Here is a 21,510-nt window from a genome sequence, read left to right on the forward strand (position 1 = left end):
ATGTGGTCCATATACACTATGGAGTATTATGCCTCCATCAGAAAGGATGAATACCCAACTTTTGTAGCAACATGGACGGGACTGGAAGAGATTATGCTGAGTGAAATAAGTCAAGCAGAGAGAGTCAATTATCATATGGTTTCTCTTATTTGTGGAGCATAACAAATATCATGGAGGACAAGGGGTGTTAGAGAGGAGAAGGGAGTTGGGGTAAATTGGAAGGGGAGATGAATCATGAGAGACTATGGACTCTGAAAAACAATCTGAGGGGTTTGAAGTGGCGGGGTGGTGGGAGGTTGGGGTACCAGGTGGTGGGTATTATAGAGGGCACGGATTGCATGGAGCATTGGGTGTGGTGAAAAAATAATGAATACTGTTTTTCTGGAAATAAATAAATTAATTTAATTTAAAAAAATACCCTTTTGTATTTCCCATGATATTGTATAATAAAGATAAGAAGCTGTTTAAAAACTAAAAAAAAAAAAAAAAAACAAAAAAAAACAGAGAATTAAAGTATCTTCATTTTGCCATCTCAATGAAGTAATGGATCTAGGCAGCAGACATCAACTGATGCTAGAACTACTGTGTGAAATGTTAATGGGAAACTTTATAATGAAAGGACCAGGCTAGGCTGGCACCACCTAAACAACAATCGTAGCATTACTAAAAGTGGGACAGCTGGGCCTTGTCCACCTCTAGAGATGATGCTGCAAAACTGGCTCTTTGAAAAAGATCAACAAAATTGGTAAACCTTCAGCCAAATTCATCAAATAAGAAAGAGAGAGAGATGATTCAAATCAACAAAATCAAAAATGAAAGAGGAGACATAACTGACACCGGAGAAATACAAAGGATTGTAAGAGAATATTATGAAAAATTATATGCCAACCAATTGGACAACCAAAAATTATATGCCAACCAAGAAGAAATGAATAAATTCCTAGAAACATGTAACTTCCCAAAACTGAATCAGGAAGAAATAGAAAATTTGAACAGATCAATTACCAGCAATGAAATTGAACAAGAAATCAAAAAACTCCCAACAAAGAGAAGTCCAGGACCAGATGGCCTCACAGGTAAATTCAACCAGACGTTTAAAGAAGAGTTAGTACTTATTCTTCTCAAAATATTCCAAAATCAAAGAGGAAGGAAAGCTTCCAAATTCATTCTATGAGGTCAGCATTACCTTGATACCAAAACCAGAGAAAGACACTACAATAAAGACAACTATAGGCCAATATCTCTGATATTGATGTATCAAGTTACCTACTCATAGATGCAAAAATCCTCAACAATATATTAGCAAACTGAATCCAACAATACATTAAAAAAATAAAAAGTTCACCACTATTGAATAACTTTTATTCCCAGGATGCAAGGGTAATTCAACATTTACAAATCAATTAACGTGACACATCACATGAATAAGAGAAAGAATAAGAACCATATGAGCATTTCAGTAGATGCAGAAAAAGCATTTGACAAAGTACAAGACCCATTCATAACAAGAGACCTCAACAAAGTAGGTGTTGAGGGCACATGCCTCAAGAAAATAAAGGCCATATATTAAAAACCCACAGCTAACGTCAGACTCAAAGGTGAAAAGCTGAGAGCCTTCCCCCTAAGGTCAGGAACAAAACAAGGACGTCCACTCTTACTGCTTTTATTCAACATATATTGCAAGCCCTACCCACAGCAATCAGACAAGAAAAATAAAAAAAAAAATTCATCTAAATTGGTAAGGAAGAAGTAAAACTTTCACTCTTTGACATGATACTATATATAAAAAATGCTACAGGCCATCAAAAAAATTCTAGAACTGATAAATGAATTTAGTAAGTTTGCAGGATACAAGACCGATGTATAGAAACCCATTGCATCTCTATACACTAATAATGAAACAGCAGAAGGAAATTAAGAAAGTAATCCCATTTCCAGCTGCACCACAAATAATAAAATACCTAGGAATAAAATTAACCAAGGAGGTGAAATATCTGTACTCTGGAAACTATAAAACCTTGATTAAAGAAATTAAGATGTCTCATACTCATAAGTTGGAAAAACAAGTATTGTTAAAAGTGTGTGTATTATCCAAAGTAGTCTACAGATTTAATGTAATCCTTAACAAAATACTAACATCATTTTTCACAGAACTAGACTAAAAAATCTTAAAATATGTACGGAACCATAAAAGAAAGTGAAAGCAATCTTGAAAAACAAAGCTGTGGGTATCATAATTAAGGATTTCACATTATCTTACAAAGCTATACTAATCAAAACAGTATGGGACAAAAATAGAAACATAAATCAATGGAACAGAATAGAAAATCCAGAAATAAACCCACAATCATATGGCCAATTAATCTTTGACAAAGTAGGCAAGAATATGCAATGGAAAAAAGACAGTCTCTTCAACAAATGATGTTGGGAAAACAGGGTGGTTACATGCAAAGAAGTGAAAGTGGATTACTTTTTTACACCACACACAAAAATAAACTCAAAATGGATTAAGGACCCAAATGGGAGACCTGAAGCTATAAAAATCTTAGAATAGGTGTGCTTGACTGGCTGTATTAATCAGTAGCATGTGACTCTTCAGACCATAATTTAAGCCGCACATTGTGCATAGAGTTTGCCTAATAAATAAATGAATAAAAAATGAAAATCCTGGAATGGAGAACAGGTGATAATTTCTCTGACACTGGACATAATAACTTCTTTCTAGTTATGTCTCCTGAGGCAAGGGAAACAAAAACAAATATAAACTATTGGAACTACATCAAAATAAAAAGCTTCTGCACAACAGAGGAAACAACCAACAGAACTAAAAGATAACCGACTGAATGGGAGAAGTTATTAGCAAATGGTATATTTGATAAAAGATTAGTATCCAAAATATATATAAGAACTTATACAACTCAACACAAAAAAATAATAACATTAATAATCTAGTTTAAAAATGGGCAGAAGACATTAGGGAAATACAAATTAAAACCACAGTGAGATACCACCTCACACCAATCAGAATGGCTAAAATTAACAAGTCAGGAAACAACAGATGCTGGCGAGGATGCAGAGAAATGGGAACCCTCATACACTGTTGGTGGGAATCTAAGCTAGTGCAGTCACTCTGGAAAACAGCATGGAGGAGGTTCCTCAAAAAGTTGAAAATAGAGCTACCCTATGACCCAGCAATTGCACTACTGGGTATTCACCCTAAAGATATAAATGTAGTGATCCAAAGGGGCACGTGCACCCGAATGTTTATAGCAGCAATGTCCACAATAGCCAAACTATGGAAAAAGCCTAAATGTCCATCAACATATGAATGGATACAGAAGATGTGGTATATATATACAATGGAATACAATGCAACCATTAAAAGAAACAAAATCTTGCCATTTGCAATGGCGTGGATGAAACTTGAGGGTATTATGCTAAGCAAAATAAGAGAAAGACAATTATGTGATCTCTCTGATATGAGGAGTTTGAGAGGCAGAATAGAGGGGTCATGGGGGGAAGGGAGGGAAAAAATAAAACAATATGGGACTGGGGAAGGAGACAAACCATAAGAGACTCTTATCTCACCAAAAAACTGAGGGTTGCTGGGGAGTGGGAGTGGGGAGGGATACAGTGGCTGGTTTACAGACTATTGGGAGGGTACGTGCTATAGTGAGTGCTGTGAATTGTGTAAGCCTAATGATTCACAGACCTGTGCCCCTGAAGCAAATAATACGTTTTATGTTAATTTAAAAAATGGGCAGAAGACATAAACACATTTCTCCAAAGAAGACTTACAAATGGCCAGCAGACACATGAAAAGATGCTCATCGTCACTTATCATCAGAGAAACACGAATCAAAACCACAATAAGATGTCACCTCACACCCATCAGAATGGCTAAAATAAAAAACTCAATAAACAATTGTTGGCAAGGATGTGAAGGAAAAGGGACCCTCATGCACTATTGATAGGAATGTAAACTGGTGCAGTCACTACCGAAGACAGAATGGAGGTTTTTCAAAAAATTAATAGAACTCCCCTAAGATCCAGTAATCACACTAGTGGGTATTTACTCAAACAATTTGAAGGGATATATGTATCTCTGTTTATGGCATCATTATTTAAAATAACCAAATTACGGAAGCAGCCTAAGTGTCCGTCAATAGACGGATAGATAAAGAAAATATTGTGTGTATATATATATATATATACAATGGAATCTTATTTGGCCATAAAAAAGAATGAAATCTTGCCATTTGCAACAACATGGATGGATCTAGAGAGTATAATGCTAAGCAAAATAAGTCAGAGAAAGACAAATACCATATGATTTCACTTAAATGTAGAATTTAAGAAGCAAAACAAATGAACAAAGGAAAAAAGAGACAAACCAAAAACAAACTCTTAACTATAGAGAATAAACAGATGGATACCAGAGGGAAGGGGGGATCAGGGGATGGGTGAAAAAGGTGAAGAGAATTAAGAGTACACTTATCTTGATGAACACTGGAGTAATATATGGAATTATTGAATCACTATATCATACACCTGAAATTAATGTAACACTATGAGTCAACTACACTGGAATTAAAATTTTAAAAAGAATAATGTTAGATGACCTTTATTGTCTGACTTGAAGTCTTATTATAAATCTATTATAACCAACACCAAATGGTATTAGCTTAAGATAATATAGATCAGTAGAACAGGGAAGAGAATTCAGAAATAGATTCACATATACACAATCAATTGATCTTTAACGATGATGGTATTCTCAACAAGTGATCCTGAAAATCCCAAATATCTGAGTGGAAGCTCTGAGCCTCAGCCCCCTATATTATGCACAAAAATTGACTTGGAATGGTGAGAGACCTAAACATAAAAACTAGAGCTATAAACACAGATCTTGAGATAGGCAAAGATTTCTAAGCTGGGTCAGAAAAAGTACTAACCGTAAAAGGAAATATTGATAAATTAAATGTAACTAGAATTAAAATCTTCTTATTTTTGAAAAGACACTGCAAAGAACATGGAAAAAGCAAGCCACAGACCACGGGGTGGGAGCTTTTCACAATACCTTTATCTAAAAAATTACTTGATGATGGAATCTACAAAGAATTCTTAGAGCTCAAAAAGATGACAAAACATCAAATTAAAAATTAGGCAAAGGATTTGAACAAACATTTCACAAAAGAATATACAAATGCCCATGAAGCCCATGAAGAAGATGCTTGATATCATTAGCTCTCGGAGAAATGCAGATTAAAATCATGATGCAGTATCACCACATACCACATACCTACTGCATTGGCTAAAAACAAAAATAATTAACATGTATTGGCAAGGATGTGAAGTAACTGAAATCCCCATCATGGCTAATGAGAGTGTAAAATGTTACAATGCTTCCAAAAGCAGATTGGCAATTTTCTTATAAAGGTAAGTACCCAATTAGCATATTACCCACCAATTGCACTCACACATACTTACCCATGAAAAATAAAATTCAATATACACAACATCTTGTATATTTGTAATAGCTCTTTCCTTATAGCCAATAGTCTGCTCGTTGTTAGCACTGGCATCTTATTGTTATCTAAAAAGTTTGCTCCCCTAAAATAATGCATTTTTAGAAATATTTATATCTTTAGTTTGAAAATTTCCATGATTTTTAATATGTTGTTTTCTACTTTTTCAGAAACTGTAAGAATAGTAATGTTTCATCGGAGCACGTAACCTTTTACTATTTAATTTATGAAAAGATACACAAATATATACTACTACACACATTTTATTAGGTGTAGTAGTATATTAGGGAACACCATGAATCTTACATAATTTAAATTCTTAGCTTTAATGTTATATGTAAATAAGAAAACCTTCTATCCTTAAACTATAGGTATACAGAATGAAATATTACATTTATACCCTCCATTTTTCAGTTGTGTTTTATTCCTATAAAACACTTGTATGAAGCTTTTGAACAATGCTGTCCTCACATCGAGTATAAAATGTGGCTAAAACTTGGACTTTCAATTGCTGCCAAAAAAATGAGGGAACATTTATCTTATGAGGTAAGAGGTGTTTATATATAAACTCATCCTTCAGTCTGAATGGAACTGTATTAAAACGCTGTTATCAATTAACTATTTAGGAATCAGTATTAAACATATATAGTAGACTATGAAATCGTGTTTTCCTTGTAGGACTGGAACTACAAGATGCAGTTAAAACTCCGTAATGTTTCTGTAAAAGATATACCAAAGAACACCAAAACTGATATCTATGATGAAACTGTGACTTACGTCATCCTCATCCATGGAGCTGTGGAAGATTGTCAATCACGAAAAGCTTATAAGGCACCTTCCTTAATTCCTATAACATGCTGTCAGGTATAGAAATGTTGATTCGTGCCTTCCAGTCAATATGACATATGTCCAGACAATGTATGAACATTAGAAAAATTGTCACTTTTCCACCTTCCCATCCTCTCTGTTTCCTCTATCACTCCATAAACACACACACCACACACACCCAGCTCACTGGTTGCTTTGGCCCTTGGTAGCCCAAACACCCAGATACCCTGTTCAGTGTCAATGAAGCAGACTGAGCTGTACATTTGGGCCGTGGTTAGATTTTGGTGCTATAGTACATAGCAAGAGAGGGCCTGTTAAGTTCATTTACACATTGCAGAAAGACCACTTACTCTGGACTGTGTCAACAGTACTCTAGGAAAGTTCTGACAGACCCATGCTGAACTGAGTATCAGTGGTATTTGCTCAGCTACTTTGAAAGTGAATGTAAGATGAGGGAGTTGCCATATTAAGGGGCTGAGTTTTCCTGGCAATCAGAATGAGAAGTTGTGCATATGCAGAAAGGAAGAAGGCAGACTGTGTGTGTGTGTGTGTGCGTGTGTGTGTCGGGATAGAGAAAAAAAGGCACTTGTCAGGAGGAATCAGGGGACATGCAAAATGTATCTAGAGAAAGTAAATTGAAAGACCTCAAGTCAATTAAATTAGGCATATATTTTTAAAGCAATGAGTATATGGCAGAAACCGTGCTAGATGCTAAAGTGATCGAGACAAATGAGATTTGCAACTTACACTCAGGAGAGCTCTCAACCAAGTGAAAAGAAACATATATATGTTAATGAAACATGTACAACTATGATAGAAGTACTTTAGAAGTAGGTTTGGATCAGGAGAAAAACATGAGGTGGGGATAAGAGGAATCCAAAGATGAGAAAGAGACATAAGAAAGATTTTCTGAACAGATGCCACCAGTACCAATGTGATAGACCCACTGAGAGGAAGGGAGACATTACTATTAACTATGGTACGGCCTACCACTCTATTCCTGAATACATAATAACAAAGTTCTCCTGTGGGTGCTGACCGGGAATGTAGATGACCAAGCAAGAGATCCTCAAGGCCACCTAAAACCTACGAAACTCTAGTCTACCCTTCTAGGCAGAAAGCCCTGCTACGCTAGATGTGGGTACCAATGTGATTCAAAACATATCAAAAACAACCACAGGTTGAAGGATTTCTTGAAGTCTACTGTTCTTTAAACTTTCTTTTGCCACATAGATAATCTCTCTGGGTGATAGCTTAAAGATCTTTAATAATTAACTCATAATGATTTTTCTCATTTGTAAAACAAATGAGCAGAGCATTTAAAAATCAATGAAAGTACGATGCTGACTTTGAAAAAACCAACATAGTCCGGTATTTTAAGATATCTATCTCATAGAGACATGTTTACTTTTTATCCCGGATATTTAGAGAGGTCCTGAGAGAGTTTACCAGAGAAACATTTAATTATATGATATGTACTCAGAAATTAACTTATAGTCTGTCAAACTTCAGGTACAAGGCACTGAAGATTTTACAAAGGTAATGATTGTTCAAACTTTGGTTGATTTGAAAAAATTCAGATGGAACACCAGAAAGTATGTACCTTCACGTAAAGCATCTCTTCCAGTATCATGTGAGTTAGATTTCTTTGAGTAATTGAAACATTAATTTCCATTTATAAAATTTTATATATTTATAAAACAGGCATATATGTATTTGGAAACTATTGAATACATTCTACCTAGAGTATTGGAAAAGTATTTTAATTGCCATATTTGATATCTGATGGGGGAATCCAGATTGACAATATCCATGTTATAGTAAAAATTATTCTATACTTCATCTATAAGAATAAACATGCATAATTATCAAAATAGTATGGGAAAAATTGTTAATGGGGGAATTTTTATTTTTTAAGATTTTATTTATTTATTTTAGAGAGAGCACAGTGGGTGGGGTGGGGTGGGGAGAGGAGCAGGAGAGGTGGGAGAGAGAAAATCTCAGACTCCCCATGGAGAGCAGAGCCCAGCTCAAGGCTCAATCTTACCACCCTGAGATCATGACCTGAGCTGAAACAAAGATTCAGACGTTCAATTGACTGAACCACCCAAGCCCCCCAATGAGACAATTTTTAGCTCTTCCCTCAAATTAACATATTTTATATAGCAGTAATAATGGAAATACTGTGGTACTGTCTGACTCTTCCAATTACCCACAGCCTGGCATTCATTCTCAACACACCTTAACATCAATGTATTTGGGGATGATGGGACAAGAGATCATTTCTCTCTTTACAAACTTCCTGCACATTTGTTACATAATCTTTACAATAAAAGACTTTTAAGCCTTTTTAAAAAAATATGACCCTTCTTCCCACCAATTGAGACTACCACCAATTTCAGATCAGAGGCCCTGAGTGTGAATGACTTGAACCTGGTCTAATGTGACAGTTGAACTAATAGAAACAGTGCTTTATTCCAGTGCTTGAACTAACACAGTCTTTCTTGAACCAGCAAGCAAACTCTATAAAGAAGACCTTCAATTTGATACAAATATTGAGGTAAATTTAAAGCAGTCTTTTTAAAAGTTTTATTTTGGGGAAAAGAGAGTCTGGAATGTATAAAAATTATCAGTGTGTTTCTCTTAAACTGAAGGAATTTACCTGCTAATCATTTTGTAAATATCGATATGAACACTGTCTGTCTTAGTCCAGGGTAAGTAGAAATTGTATTTATATTTGGGGGTAAATATCAGATAAATGACAAAGAAAAACAAAGGTCAGAAGATACCAGAACATTTATTTTGAATCACATGAGCCACATGCACTGTTGAGGACCTAGTTGAGTAGCTAGTCACTAGGTTTGTCATGTACATGAGCCCCTCCCACTTCTCTGCCCTGGGCTGTAAGTTTTGACTGGGCTGAAGCCTTCATTGCTACCTCAACTATGCATCTGAGATCTTCCAAATGGAGGCAGTTTGCTCAACTATTCACAAAGCCTGTCACAAAGCAGGAGCTCAGTGATGACTGTACTAATCTAATCTGTCCCAGGCTAACCCAGAAAAAAAACATAAATATTGGTTCATTTCATAGTCCCCTGTGAACTTGGACAGGTCACTTAAGGATCTTAGAATCTTCAAAACCTTGGGCCAACTTGGCAACAAGATCCCAAGTTCTGAAACATTACGGAGCCCTGGAATTGAAAGTGGGGCACAGAGAAATAGAATGGGAAATACCTCACTACCTCTACATTAGCTTGCTTGTAGACTGAATCCTGGGGAGATCCAGACGAGGTAGAGAATTTATTTGTAATTTTAGTTTGTGCCAAGCTGATCATATTACTCCAGGGGATGTTGATTAGAATACCCAGAATCTGAGAGATATCTTCTACAAATACACAATCCAGAAAATTGGGTATTTGGTGGTTAAAAATATGTTTCACATCAAGTCCATTTGCTCTATTAGCACTAGGCATAAAATTCTGAGAACACATGTTCCTTCTCCCCTGAATTTCTCAACAAGTGTATGTTGCAGGGAAGGTGGTTACAGGTTCTGGGGAGAAAGTTGAAGGCCGATTCTCTCGTGTCTGTCTCATCTTCAAGAGGCCAACACTTTTCTTTAATATCCAATTCCCATCCAGCATAAAAGCAAGAGGTTCACCTCCTCCCTAAACATTTTGGAGTCTTTCTGGGGAAGCTGTTCCTTAAACTTCCCTGGTTGTTCCTTGTTGCCTGGAACTACTGACCCAATAACATACAGGCTGAGAGTATTTGCTCTGACATGAGACTCCTGGTTTCCTTCCTGGTTCCATCACTTCTTAGCCATGTGACCTTGGACAGATTTCTTAACCTCTTTAAGCATCCACAAAACAGAGACAAGAACCATACTTCCCTTGTATAGTGCTGCCCTGCAGATTAAAGAAATGGAAAGTACACTGCCAAGTGTTTGGCACATAACAAGCAATCCGTACACATAATATCTATTATTTTCTGCTAACCCCTTCCTCACATTGTAAACTACTTCTCCAAATTCCTTGTGCTCTCCAGATACTTATTTTTTTTTTTTAAATACAGATATAGGTACCTCCTCTAATTCTCCCAAACACAGTTGCTGTTGAAGACTAGGAAGGAACAAAAGTAAATTACAATTTATAAAAAATGAAGAACATGAGGAGAACATTTAAGATAAAATATTAGATGGTTCCTAGGGGCCACTGGGTAGCCTATCTTTCTCCTTAGCCTGGGCAGGCTGCCAAGCTTTTAAGAGTCAGCTTAATAGCGTATTTTAAATAATGAGGGAGCAGGGAACCTAATGTTCTCCCTGTACATATTCCTTGAAGTGCTGCTTTTTCAAAATGAAAGAAAACCTGATGGCATGAGGCTGTTAAGATAGAGAAACTAGTGTGGAAGTAAAGGTCCGTTAAATGGTAGAAGCGTCAACTACTGAGCCTATATAATATATAATAACTGTCAAATTGTGTTATTTAGTAAATGCTTTTTCTTCTTGATGTTAGATCCTGGCTCTGTTTCCGGGCCAGCTCCCTTCATGCTCCCCCAACCCCTCCTCCCACCAGCACCCCAGAACTGTAGCTTTACCTTCACATAGCAAAAAGGCCTGTTGCCACATCCATTAGCTCCTTACAAAGTGTTTTGGTCCCCAGGATGGGAATAGAAACAGTGCTGCTGTTGTAGAAGTCCTCATCCTCAGTCCCTTGCTCCATAGACCAGATTTGACACAGCCCTGCTTTATAACTCTAACCCATTATAATAGTCTTAGAATTTGACTCCTATCTGCTATCTCAACTTCCAGATTCAACAGCCTACAGGATTCCTTGATAGTATTAAGGAGGAAATGGACATCTATCCGGTCACCTAGAATGAGACTCAGTGAAAATCTGGTAAGCTGCCTCAGTTTCCTCAACATGATCTGGATCACACCCGTTCCTGGAGATTCAGGCTGAAGCCAAAAGTTCAGGTCCCCTTTGGTGTGACAGTGTGAATTATACCCCTTTCCACTAGCCATTATGTGCTATATAATCACTTCCACTAACCCACTGATTCTTCTAATGACACTCTCTCTGAATTCTAATTTGGAAAACTAACTCTAAAATAAGATTCCTTTATCGAGATTTCTGAAATCCACTCCTGGCTTCCTCTCTTTATTCTGCTACTTAACCCCACGTGCAGCATACTCATTTTTTAGGCTGCCCTGCACCGTGGAAGATATAAACAAGTAACAAAGATATAAACAGGTGATAAGTGATGACTTCAATTCTCAAGAGCTTCTGTTCTAGTTAAGGAGGCAAAACAGATCAGAAGGCAGCCCAATAGCCATTTGAGACATACTGTGGATCATGCCAACTAAAACTAAAGGAATTCAGAACAGAAACAACTGCTGGTGAACATAAACAGAGTCTCGGTGGAGAAGGGAAGAGGATGTTTGGAGTAGGGACACAAGAGACCAAGACTTTTGGGAAACAATGAGTAGACCAGGCTACCTTCGGTTGCTCAAAATGTAGTGTCAATGGAGAAGTGAGTGTGGGAGGGGAGGTGCACACTTTCTATGACTGTGTTACCTAAAGCATATCTCTGGGTTTAAAAATGACCTCCTGATAAACCTTTGTGTCTCCATTTAGAAAAAGTTAACTCTTGCAGGCTACTTCCTATGACAAAGACCAAATTTAAAAATAGAGAGCCAAAGGGTAACCATACACAATGAAAAAGTATTTTTAGGAATTACTTGTAATACAATCAATATCTTCATGTGGGGATAAAGATGTATACAAAAAGATAAGGAAAACACTATGATTCCAATAGGCAAATTTTAAAAACAGCCAGTTCAGGAGAAAGACAATACCCAGAAAAGGGAGAAAATAAGAAGCACCCAGTTAGACAACAATGAAGTATTAACACTGACTTTTTTAAATTAACAATATTTACTCCATGGTAAGATCTGTTTCCTTTGAAATAGCTGAAAATGGCATGATACTTGTTTTCTTATATTTTGCTGGTAGTTGAGTAAAAGGAATTTGAAGTAAAAGTTATAAAAATGTTCATATACTTTGACTTCATGAATTTGTTTCCGAGAATCAACCCAAAAAGAGTAATCCAAAGTAATAAAGTAGACATATGCACAAACTGTCCAGTGCACCACCATTTCTAATGGCAAAACATTAAAAAGAGTCCAGGTATGTGCTATGGTGAGTACTGTGAATTGTGTAAGACTGATGAATCACAGACCTGTACCCCTAAAACAAATAATACATTTAATGTTAATAATAAAAAAGGGAGCAAAAAAAAAAAAAGAGTCCAAGTGTCCAAGAGTAAGAAAGTATATAATATCACTATAGACCATCCTTTAGAGGAAATCCACAACCATTAAAAAGATTGGTTGTATAGTCCAATGTAAAATATAAAAATGAACGCAAACCCATACATACAACTTTCTTAACATGAAAAGAGGTCTGGGCGCCTGGGTGGTTCAGTCAGTTAAGCATCTGCCTTTTGTTCAGTCCGGGATCAGATCGAGCCCCACACCACTCTCTCTGTTCAGCAGGGAGTCTGCTTCTCCCTCTTCCTCTGGCCCCCCTGCTTGTGCTCTCTCCCTCTCTCTCAAATAAATAAATGAAATCTTTTAAAAAAGAGAGAGAGAGAGGCCAGAAAAGATAAACCCAAATGATTCAACCAGATATTAGAAAAGTAAGAGTAGGGACAGGTGTGTTCACCTCTTATCATATGGTTTTATTGCTCTTGTAATAAAAAAAAAATGATTGTAAAACTCTTAAGCATTATTCAAATAGAAGTACTCTGAAAGTTGTCTGTTCCTTTCTGCCCTTCTTTACACTCAGCAATCCCTGTGCATTGAAAAGGAGAGGTAGCTACCAGAGCTGAGACCTCATTGGTGTTTCCCACGGTGGAACATACTTCTCCTCTGAACTACCCCTGTCCCATTTAGCAGGCCCCAGGCGCTCTCAAACTCTGACCTCCAGTTTAAATCACGCCACCACTACTTTGGGAAAAAGGACTAACTCATACTTACCCACTCGACGTCCTTCCTTGTCTTCAGCAATAATGACCAGGAGGTATTTCCTTTGGGAATTAAACTGACCCTCTAGTGCATCCTGTTCGAGGTTGTAAGTCAATGTTGAAAGATTCCAAAGCTCTTTTGCATTTGGTTTTTTTTCCCCCTTCCCTACTTCTGTTAGGAATGGTTGACAACACTGTTCTGAAGACTGACGCCCATATAGGATCTGCTGTCAGGGGACACCTCCTGTTTCTGAAACACATTTCCCTGCATCCAAAGGGAACAACCTCAAGCCGGACCCCATATGGTTGATCCTGGTGCCACAAGGAAAGATGTTTGGACATTGCAACCATTCCATCTAAAATATATTTTTTGGAACATTTTCTTGATCGAAAATATCTTTTATGTTAAATATCTAAAACATCTCAGAAAATCAAAGAGTAAGTTTTCATTTTAGAGCCAGAAAATAAGCTTAGGCCACCTAGGATAGTTTGCATACTGCTCTTAGAGCAAAAATGGTTTGATTCACTTCATGAAAATGTATTAAAATGTAGTTTAAATGTTGATCTTAAACCAAGTATTGACTTTTGTCCTTCATTGTACTTCACGCATCTTGGAAGCACTCAGTGAATAAAATTGTAAAGAATGGAAACTAACTGACACTTAAACAATGTATCTCAGTGTCCATTTTAGTCATTATCCCATTACAACAATAAGCCCAATGCCTGGCACATCATTTTTCTTTTTGGGGAGAGAGAGAGAGAAAGAGAGAGTGAGCTGGGGCAGGGGGAGAGAGAGAGAATCCCAAGCAGGTTCCACACTCAGCATGAAGCCCAACATGGTGCTTGATTTCACAACCCTGAGATGATGACCTGAGCTAAAATCAAAGGTCAGCTGCTCAGCCCCACATGTGACCCTGGCACATCATTTTTTAAAATGGTCTTAACCAGGGGCGCACCTGGGTGGCTCAGTTGGTTAAACATCCAACTCTTTTTTTTTTTTAAGATTTTATTTATTAAGAGACAGAGCACTCAGAGAGAGAAAGAGAGCATGGCGGGGGGAGGAGGAGGGAGAGGCAGACTCCCCACTGAGCAGGGCAGTAGCTTCACCCACTGAGCCACCCAGGTGCTCCAAGCATCCAACTCTTGACTTCAGCTCAGGTCATGATCTCATGGTTATGGGATTGAGACCCACACTGGGCTCAGCGCTCAGCAGGGAGCCTGCTTGAGATTTTTCTCTCTCCTCTCTCTCCCTCTGCCCCTCCCCCTGCTCTCTCTCTCTTTTCCTCTCTCTCTCAAATAAATAGATAAATCTTAAAAACAAACAAACAAACAGTCAGAACCAGTTAAGAGTTACTGCATGCTTTCTATATGCTAGGTGTCTGACAAATGCTATGTACTTACAGACTTATTTAATCTTCACAACAACCATATAAGGCAGGTACTATTATTTCCAATTTACAAATGTGTAAACTCAAGGAGTGTGAGTAATTTGCCAAATATCTCACCACTGGTAATAGGCAGAGCAGAGATTTGGAAACAAGCCTGGGACTAGCTATTATACCATACATCTCTCCAGTATGGTAAGTCCTAAATAAATATCTGAATAATTAATAAAAATTTAAATATCTGTCTTCAGGTACACACTTCCATCTGGAGATTAGAAATCTGAATACTAAATCTTATCCTCTGTAACTGTTGTAAGCATATTTTCAGAAGCCAGGTTTAGAGCTTCCATTCACAAAAGGTCCTTGCAGAGAAGACAATTTGGTTTGTTTATATTGGGAAAGTCAAATCAAACTACTATCACCTCGGGCACCTGGGTGGCTCAGTGGGTTAAGCCGCTGCGTTCGGCTCAGGTCATGATCTCAAGGTCCTGGGATCAAGGCCCACATTGGGCTCCCTGCTCAGCAGGGAGCCTGCTTCCCTCCCCCACCTCTGCCTGCCTCTCTGTCTACTTGTGATCTCTCTCTGTCAAATAAATAAATAAAATCTTTAAAAAAAAAAAAAAACTACTATCACCTCTCTCCAAAACTGAACTCAACTGGTTTTTTATTCCAATGATAATTGACTAGCAGCTATTTTAGTGTTTGAGGGAATCCCATTAAGGAGTACCCTTTTTCTCCTGCGGGCCAAACCAAATGAAAATTAAAATGAATGTTTGAGGCAGTTAGAGATTAAACCCCACCCCCAACACACACACACTCATGCACACGCCTTTATTAGTGACTGAACTGACGTAAAGAACATGGTTGCCTTCTGACCCACAGAACTGAATGTACTGATCATCCAATGTATTGACCATTGTAGGCGTTTATCACTAAGCTTACTGCATAGCTGAGAACAACAGACAATGCAAGATTTGTAAAATCAAATTCACTCAAGAAATCAGGAACAAAGGGCTGAACAAAGACTGTCCAGATTCTGCTTCCAAATTCATCAACCTGATAAGCCACTCCACCTTGGCAGAATGAATGAGGTGGACAAGAGGGAGAGTAAAGCCCTCAATCCCAAACAAGACACCAGGTGGGGAAAGGCCTCTCCACCAATAGCTTGTCATTGACAGCGAGTCGGGTAGGCACGGGACTCTCTTCTGAGTGTTTTGCCCTCATTAGCCCAGGCAATCATCACAGGAACTTTAGGAAGTGGGTGCTATCACAGCCTCATTTTACAGAGGAAATAGTGAGACTTAGGGAATTCAGATAAAGTACCCAAAGTCACATCTAGATGAAATGACATTGGGACTCAAATTCTCTGAGCACATTCTATATAATTTGTGAAATAAAGTCCCTAGGCTTTATTTTGGAAATCTAAAGCATCGGAGAAGAGGATAGACTTCACAAATACTGACCATGATCAGGGTCTTACCAGGTCTGTGTTCTGGAGTATAATCATTTTCAAGTGGGGAAAGAACCCTGAACAAGGTACTGAGATAATAAGTAACCCCAGCACCAGGCATGGTATATACCCATACACCCCCATCAGCAGGAGCTGAGTGGTTGTGTTTTCTCATCTGAAAGAATGCAATACATGGACATTGACCTGAGGAGAATGCTTAGAGCTTACTTCCATTTGACTCCTCAGAGGAAACCCACTTATTTGCTTAGAGAGCCCAGAACATCTGCTTTTAAAATTTTTAGCTAAAAGGTTTCCTTGGTCCTTTGATTCTCAGATTTCTTTTTAATATAGCTTTTAGCTTTTATGGTACTTAAACCCAGTTTGTATTGTTGCCCTAAATGCTTAACTTAATCATCTAGGTTCTACATTAGTTTTACTCATGAGAAACCAGAAACACTGCAAATGAAGGAACATTCTTCCCAAGGGTCATTCATGCTCAAACAGTGACAAGGAGTGCTATATCCTTCACCTCCCATTAGATTCGTAAGAGCCCTCTCAGTGAGCTGAACAAATCTCCATTTTGTTGCCAAAGAGTGCTCTTACCATTAAAAATAACTCCCTGTGTTGTTATGGTTCCTGGAAAGTCAGCAGAGCTATATACAAAAACCCCTCTCCAGAAAGCAAAATCCCATCCCAAAAGTTCCCTTAAGGAGGTACTGAAACTCTGCTGCTACCTCCTGTTTCAAAACAAATACATATTAGTGGGGAATATCAGCAATGAATAGCCAGTTTCAGACACATAACTGACTCCCTGATATTAGCCAGCACTCCTAATCAGCTCATACTCAGCACCACAGAGTAATAGTAAGTAAGCAAGCAGTTGGAAAATTACCCTCAATGAGGCATCTCAATAATATCACGCCATGAAGTCTTCACGCTCTCCGTAAGAGCTCCGGGAAGGAAGCGGAATAGGGAAATCTTAACTAAGCTATTAGTTTCATGACTGTACAAGAACTCTTAAATAAACCAGTTTTTTTTTCCTACCATAAAATGATCCATGAGGATTTTCCTTTCACATAAACATCTCTCCCAGTTCCCTTTACTAGCCACAGGAGTCTACAAAGGAGTAAGCTAGAGCCATACCTATCCCATCCAATTCTTTGAAACTGAAGAAGCTCAAAGAATCACTTATTTGAAAGGCCTCTAACCTGCCTTAGCGGCTGAAGTCACCCAGGTGCTGCACAGGACGTGAGGTGGCTTAGTCTGTTAAGTGTCTGCCTTCAGCTCAAGTCATAATCCAAGGGTCCTGGGATCAAGCCCCATATCGGGCTCCTTACTCAGTGGAGAGTCTGCTTCTCTCCCTTCCTCTTCCCTGCTCCTGTGCTCGCTCGCTCTCTCTCTCTCTCTCTCTCTCAGAAAACAAACAGAACAAAACAAAATACAGAATTGGGAAGCACTCTAAAACATGCAAGTATGTTTCAGTCTTTCCAGACACACTGGAGTGATAACAGACCAGAGTTCAAAGCTAAGTTCATCTTTCCACAAGTATTTATTGAATAGGGCAATGAATAGACAGAAAAGGTCCACATTCTTTTAAAACTCAGATTCTAGCTCTCTTACTTATGGCGTGTCCTTAAGGAAGTCACTTGTCTTGTATGAGCCTGGGTGTCCTAATTTCTAAAATAGAGGAAATAGTATTTATCCCATAGAATTCTTGCATAAAAAAATGAGAAATCATATCTAAAACTTTTAAACGGTGCATGGGTTATATAAGAAGCTCTCAACAAATAGTTATTTTAATATTAGCCTATGATCTTGAGATACAGCAAAACAGTCTTTATATTGGTCATCAATTCTCTGCAGTAATGCCAAAAGGAAAGTAAATTTTTTTCAACTCAACCGTCCACTGATTTCACCATCATCTGTTTACAAAGATCCAGGCTTCTATTTCCACTTCAATTCCTATAGTTTCTCATGTATTAGGCACTGGGGTCAGCACTAAAGATAAAAAGGATGGTCTGATTCAAAGATTTGTTATTTTGGCTTCTTTTTGTGGAGATGTGTGTTGCTCTACTTCCATTTGTGAAGTGGAGGTAGATTATTGAGTCCAGAGTCGTTTGCACAGCAATAAACGTGTGTATTATCCATTCCTGTTCTTCCCAGCTCCCTCACACAATCATAGGAAATTTTCATGATGGGGAGATAACACTTCTGCTCAGCTCAGCTTCTCCATCTAGTGGCCTGAGGAAAGGTGACATTTGAAGGTCAAGGAGTGATCTATCCCCAGCAATGGTAAATTGATTTCTAACCCTCACTCCTGTGGCATTGACCCTTTGGCTTTGCTCAACATTGGAACTAATTAAGCCACCCATGGGGCAGTGTCCAGACTGTTTGCACAAACTATTGCACCCAGAGTCTGGAATATCTTAATTCATACAGATGAGGAGTCAGCAATAGTCCTACTCACTGGCTAAATGTCGACCATTTTGTTTTCCCCATGATGCGAAGAAATTATGGTTCCCTTCTGCTGACCCATAGGCTGTGTGAAAGGTACGAAGCCATTGAGGAGGGGCACCTAGGTGGCTTAGTGGGTTAAGCCTCTGCCTTTGGCTCAGGTCATGATCTCGGGGTCCTGGGATCAAGCCCTGCATCGGGCTCTCTGCTCAGCGGGAGCCTGCTTGTCCCTCTCTCTCTGCCTGCCTCTTCGCCTACTTGTGATCTCTCTCTATGTCAAATAAATAAAATCTTAAAAAAAAAAAAAAAAAAGAAGAATAAGAAGAAGAAGCCATTGAGGAGAGGGACTTTTAGATTGAATTTTTTCCCCCAATTTTTCCTGAAGGTAATGGGAATGAGAAAGGTTAGTTATAAGTTATAACAATTTGTCAAAACTAATTCATTTTCTCTCTCTCCCTCTCTAACACACACACATACACACACAACTACTTTCTTCATACACAAAATGGCAGACCATTGGCTGTTACCACAGATTTCTGACACACAGAAAAGAAGGCTTTGGATAACTTGGAGACATTCCCTAAAATGTACTGTAGTTGGCCAGCCTGGAAAAGAAAGTGGTTTTGTCAGAGGAGAATGGGACATACAGATAGTGCAGAATGGGACATACATATAGTCTTAGACCTATATTCAGTGGACACCCCTAATTTTAAATATATGCTTTGTTAAGAATTTTCTTTCTTAACTTCACTGCTTCACCTAATTGGCTGAGGAAAGGGTTTCTTGAACTTTATGTATTCCACAGATAAGAAAATCTGCTGCCCTATTTTTCCTAGAGTTAATTACCTGAAGGATTAATGAAAACATTGAATGGAGGTAACATTGGAGAAATATAATAAAAAACAAAATCTCCAGCCATCCCAGAAAAATCTTTCCGTAAAAGTAGAATAAAAAGAAAACAGCTTTATTATTCAATAAGCATTGAACCAGAATGAGCAGTAAGCCACAAGTGATTCAGTGGAATCTTGCCTTTTTATATAACCAAGCAGATACAACTCATTGTATACATTCTCTCAAGACAAACAGTGACTAGTTCTCAAATAAGATTTGACCGTCCCACTTGCCACACTTAATTCATCCTAAATGCGTCTGGTAACGTATTTGCTGATTGTTCGTAAAAGAGAACATTTCCTCTTTTTAACTGGAAGTAGGCTTGCGATCTGGAGTTAGTTTCTGGCTGGATTTCTGCAGCTATTCCCCAAGATGGAGGTGGGGGGACTGGGAGGTCCGGCACTTTCTTAATTGATGGTTACATTTCCAAGAGATAGCTCCCAGATCCTGGAGGAAACATTCCTGGGTTGCTGATTCAACCTTTACCAAGATTTCCTTGCCTTTCAAAGACAGAAAGAACTTGCAAGTTTTCTTGAATAAAAGAGAGGGGAGAAGGCTTTTGAGCAGAGAAAATAAAACTTCTTATCTTTTAATTTGTATTTGCCCTTAGAGTACCAAAATGTTAGAATTACTCATGTATTTTGCCTTGAACATCCAGTGGCCCTAGATTGGCACTGCCCCCCTTCCTTTACAGCTCCTCCTCATGTCAGAATGTGTTCTCCACCTCCCCAGGCACTGTGGTCTCTCTGCCCATTGGTAGTCAAGTCCTCCTGGAAATGCTCCAAGCCTGGGGAACAGCTACAAGGGCAGCCGCAGAACTTGTACCCTCCCATGCTGCTCCTGACTTTGGCAAGTGTGGCCTCTGCATAACTCAAGGAAAAGCAAGAAATCAGCTTGCATTTGGTTTTATCTCATTTCAAGGAGCCCCATGAGGACAAGCGTGGATCTGCTTTGCTCCACGTTGAACCCTCAATGCCTAGCATATACTTGTTAAAGAAATGAAGAAACAAATGAGTGACCAAACTGGAACTGGCCATCAAATAAAAGGATAATACCAAAAATCCATGGTTCCTGTCCCCAAGTTCATTTCTTCATTTTTTTAACTTCTTTTTTTTTTTTCTCCCACTGAGAAATAATTTACATGCAGTAAAATGCACCCTTTTTGGTGTACAGCTATTCAGATTGTGAGACACGCATACAGTCATGTTGCCACAACCACAAGAGACAAAAGAACAGAAAAATTCCCTCCTGCTCCTTGAAGGTCAGTCCTTCCCCTGCCCCTCGCTCCTGGCCACTGCTGATTATTTTCTGTCCCTGCTATTTTGCCTTGGGTTGAAGGTCATTAAAGGTAGCCTTTAAGTTTGGCTTTTTTCCCTTAATGTGACCATTTGAGATTCATCTGTGTTGTTGCATAGATCTGTAGTCCATTCCTTTCTATTATCCATCAGTCTTGTAGGGATGTGTCACAGTTTGTCTAGCTGTTCAGCCCTTGAAAATCATGTGAGTTATTTCCAGGGTTTGAGGAGTGATTCTGAGTAAAGCCGCTGTTGCATGCAAGTTTCTAGAGATCTTGGGTTTTATTTTACTTGGGTTAATGTCTAGGAGTGGGACTGCTAGGTTGTATGATGAGGCTTTGGTTACCTTTATGAGAAACTACCATGTTGTACTTCAAAGAGGCTGAACCACTTTGGATTCCCATCAGCCGTGCATGCAGCAAGCCCTGCGTTCCTCACCAGCATTTGGTATCTTCAGTTTTTCTGTTGTATTCAATGTTAGCCGTTCTAATAGGTGTAAATGAGGAAACCACAGACCCACAATGGCTTTTTTAGGCTAAGTCACCAAGTGGGGACTTAAGACCCAACTAACTGCAGTTTCAATCTCCTCCAGAAATGTAAGTCTTAACTGGTGAGTCAGGAATTTTCTCATCAACATCGGTGATCTCATGGGTCCT

The 21,510-nt window shown here is 38.4% G+C and overlaps 1 protein-coding gene across 12 annotated transcripts in view; it reads left to right on the top strand.

Annotated features, from left to right (window-relative positions):
* Positions 1-20,482, top strand: part of SLC9C1 (solute carrier family 9 member C1) — a 95,342-nt gene extending 74,860 nt beyond the window's left edge. For 8 of the 12 annotated variants that reach the window (XM_032349115.1, XM_032349074.1, XM_032349141.1 and 5 more), the window contains 6 exons: positions 5,943-6,074; positions 6,207-6,392; positions 7,869-7,989; positions 8,838-8,916; positions 11,164-11,251; positions 20,292-20,482. In XM_032349115.1, the coding sequence (XP_032205006.1) occupies positions 5,943-6,074; positions 6,207-6,392; positions 7,869-7,989; positions 8,838-8,916; positions 11,164-11,251; positions 20,292-20,429 (744 nt within the window). In that variant the 3' untranslated portion in view covers positions 20,430-20,482. The other 4 variants (XM_032349159.1, XM_032349123.1, XM_032349150.1 and 1 more) reach the window with 4 other exon arrangements.
* The last annotated feature ends 1,028 nt before the right edge of the window (positions 20,483-21,510 follow it).

The sequence above is a fragment of the Mustela erminea genome, chromosome 1 (assembly GCF_009829155.1).
Source record: "Mustela erminea isolate mMusErm1 chromosome 1, mMusErm1.Pri, whole genome shotgun sequence".
Classification (NCBI taxonomy): domain Eukaryota; kingdom Metazoa; phylum Chordata; class Mammalia; order Carnivora; family Mustelidae; genus Mustela; species Mustela erminea.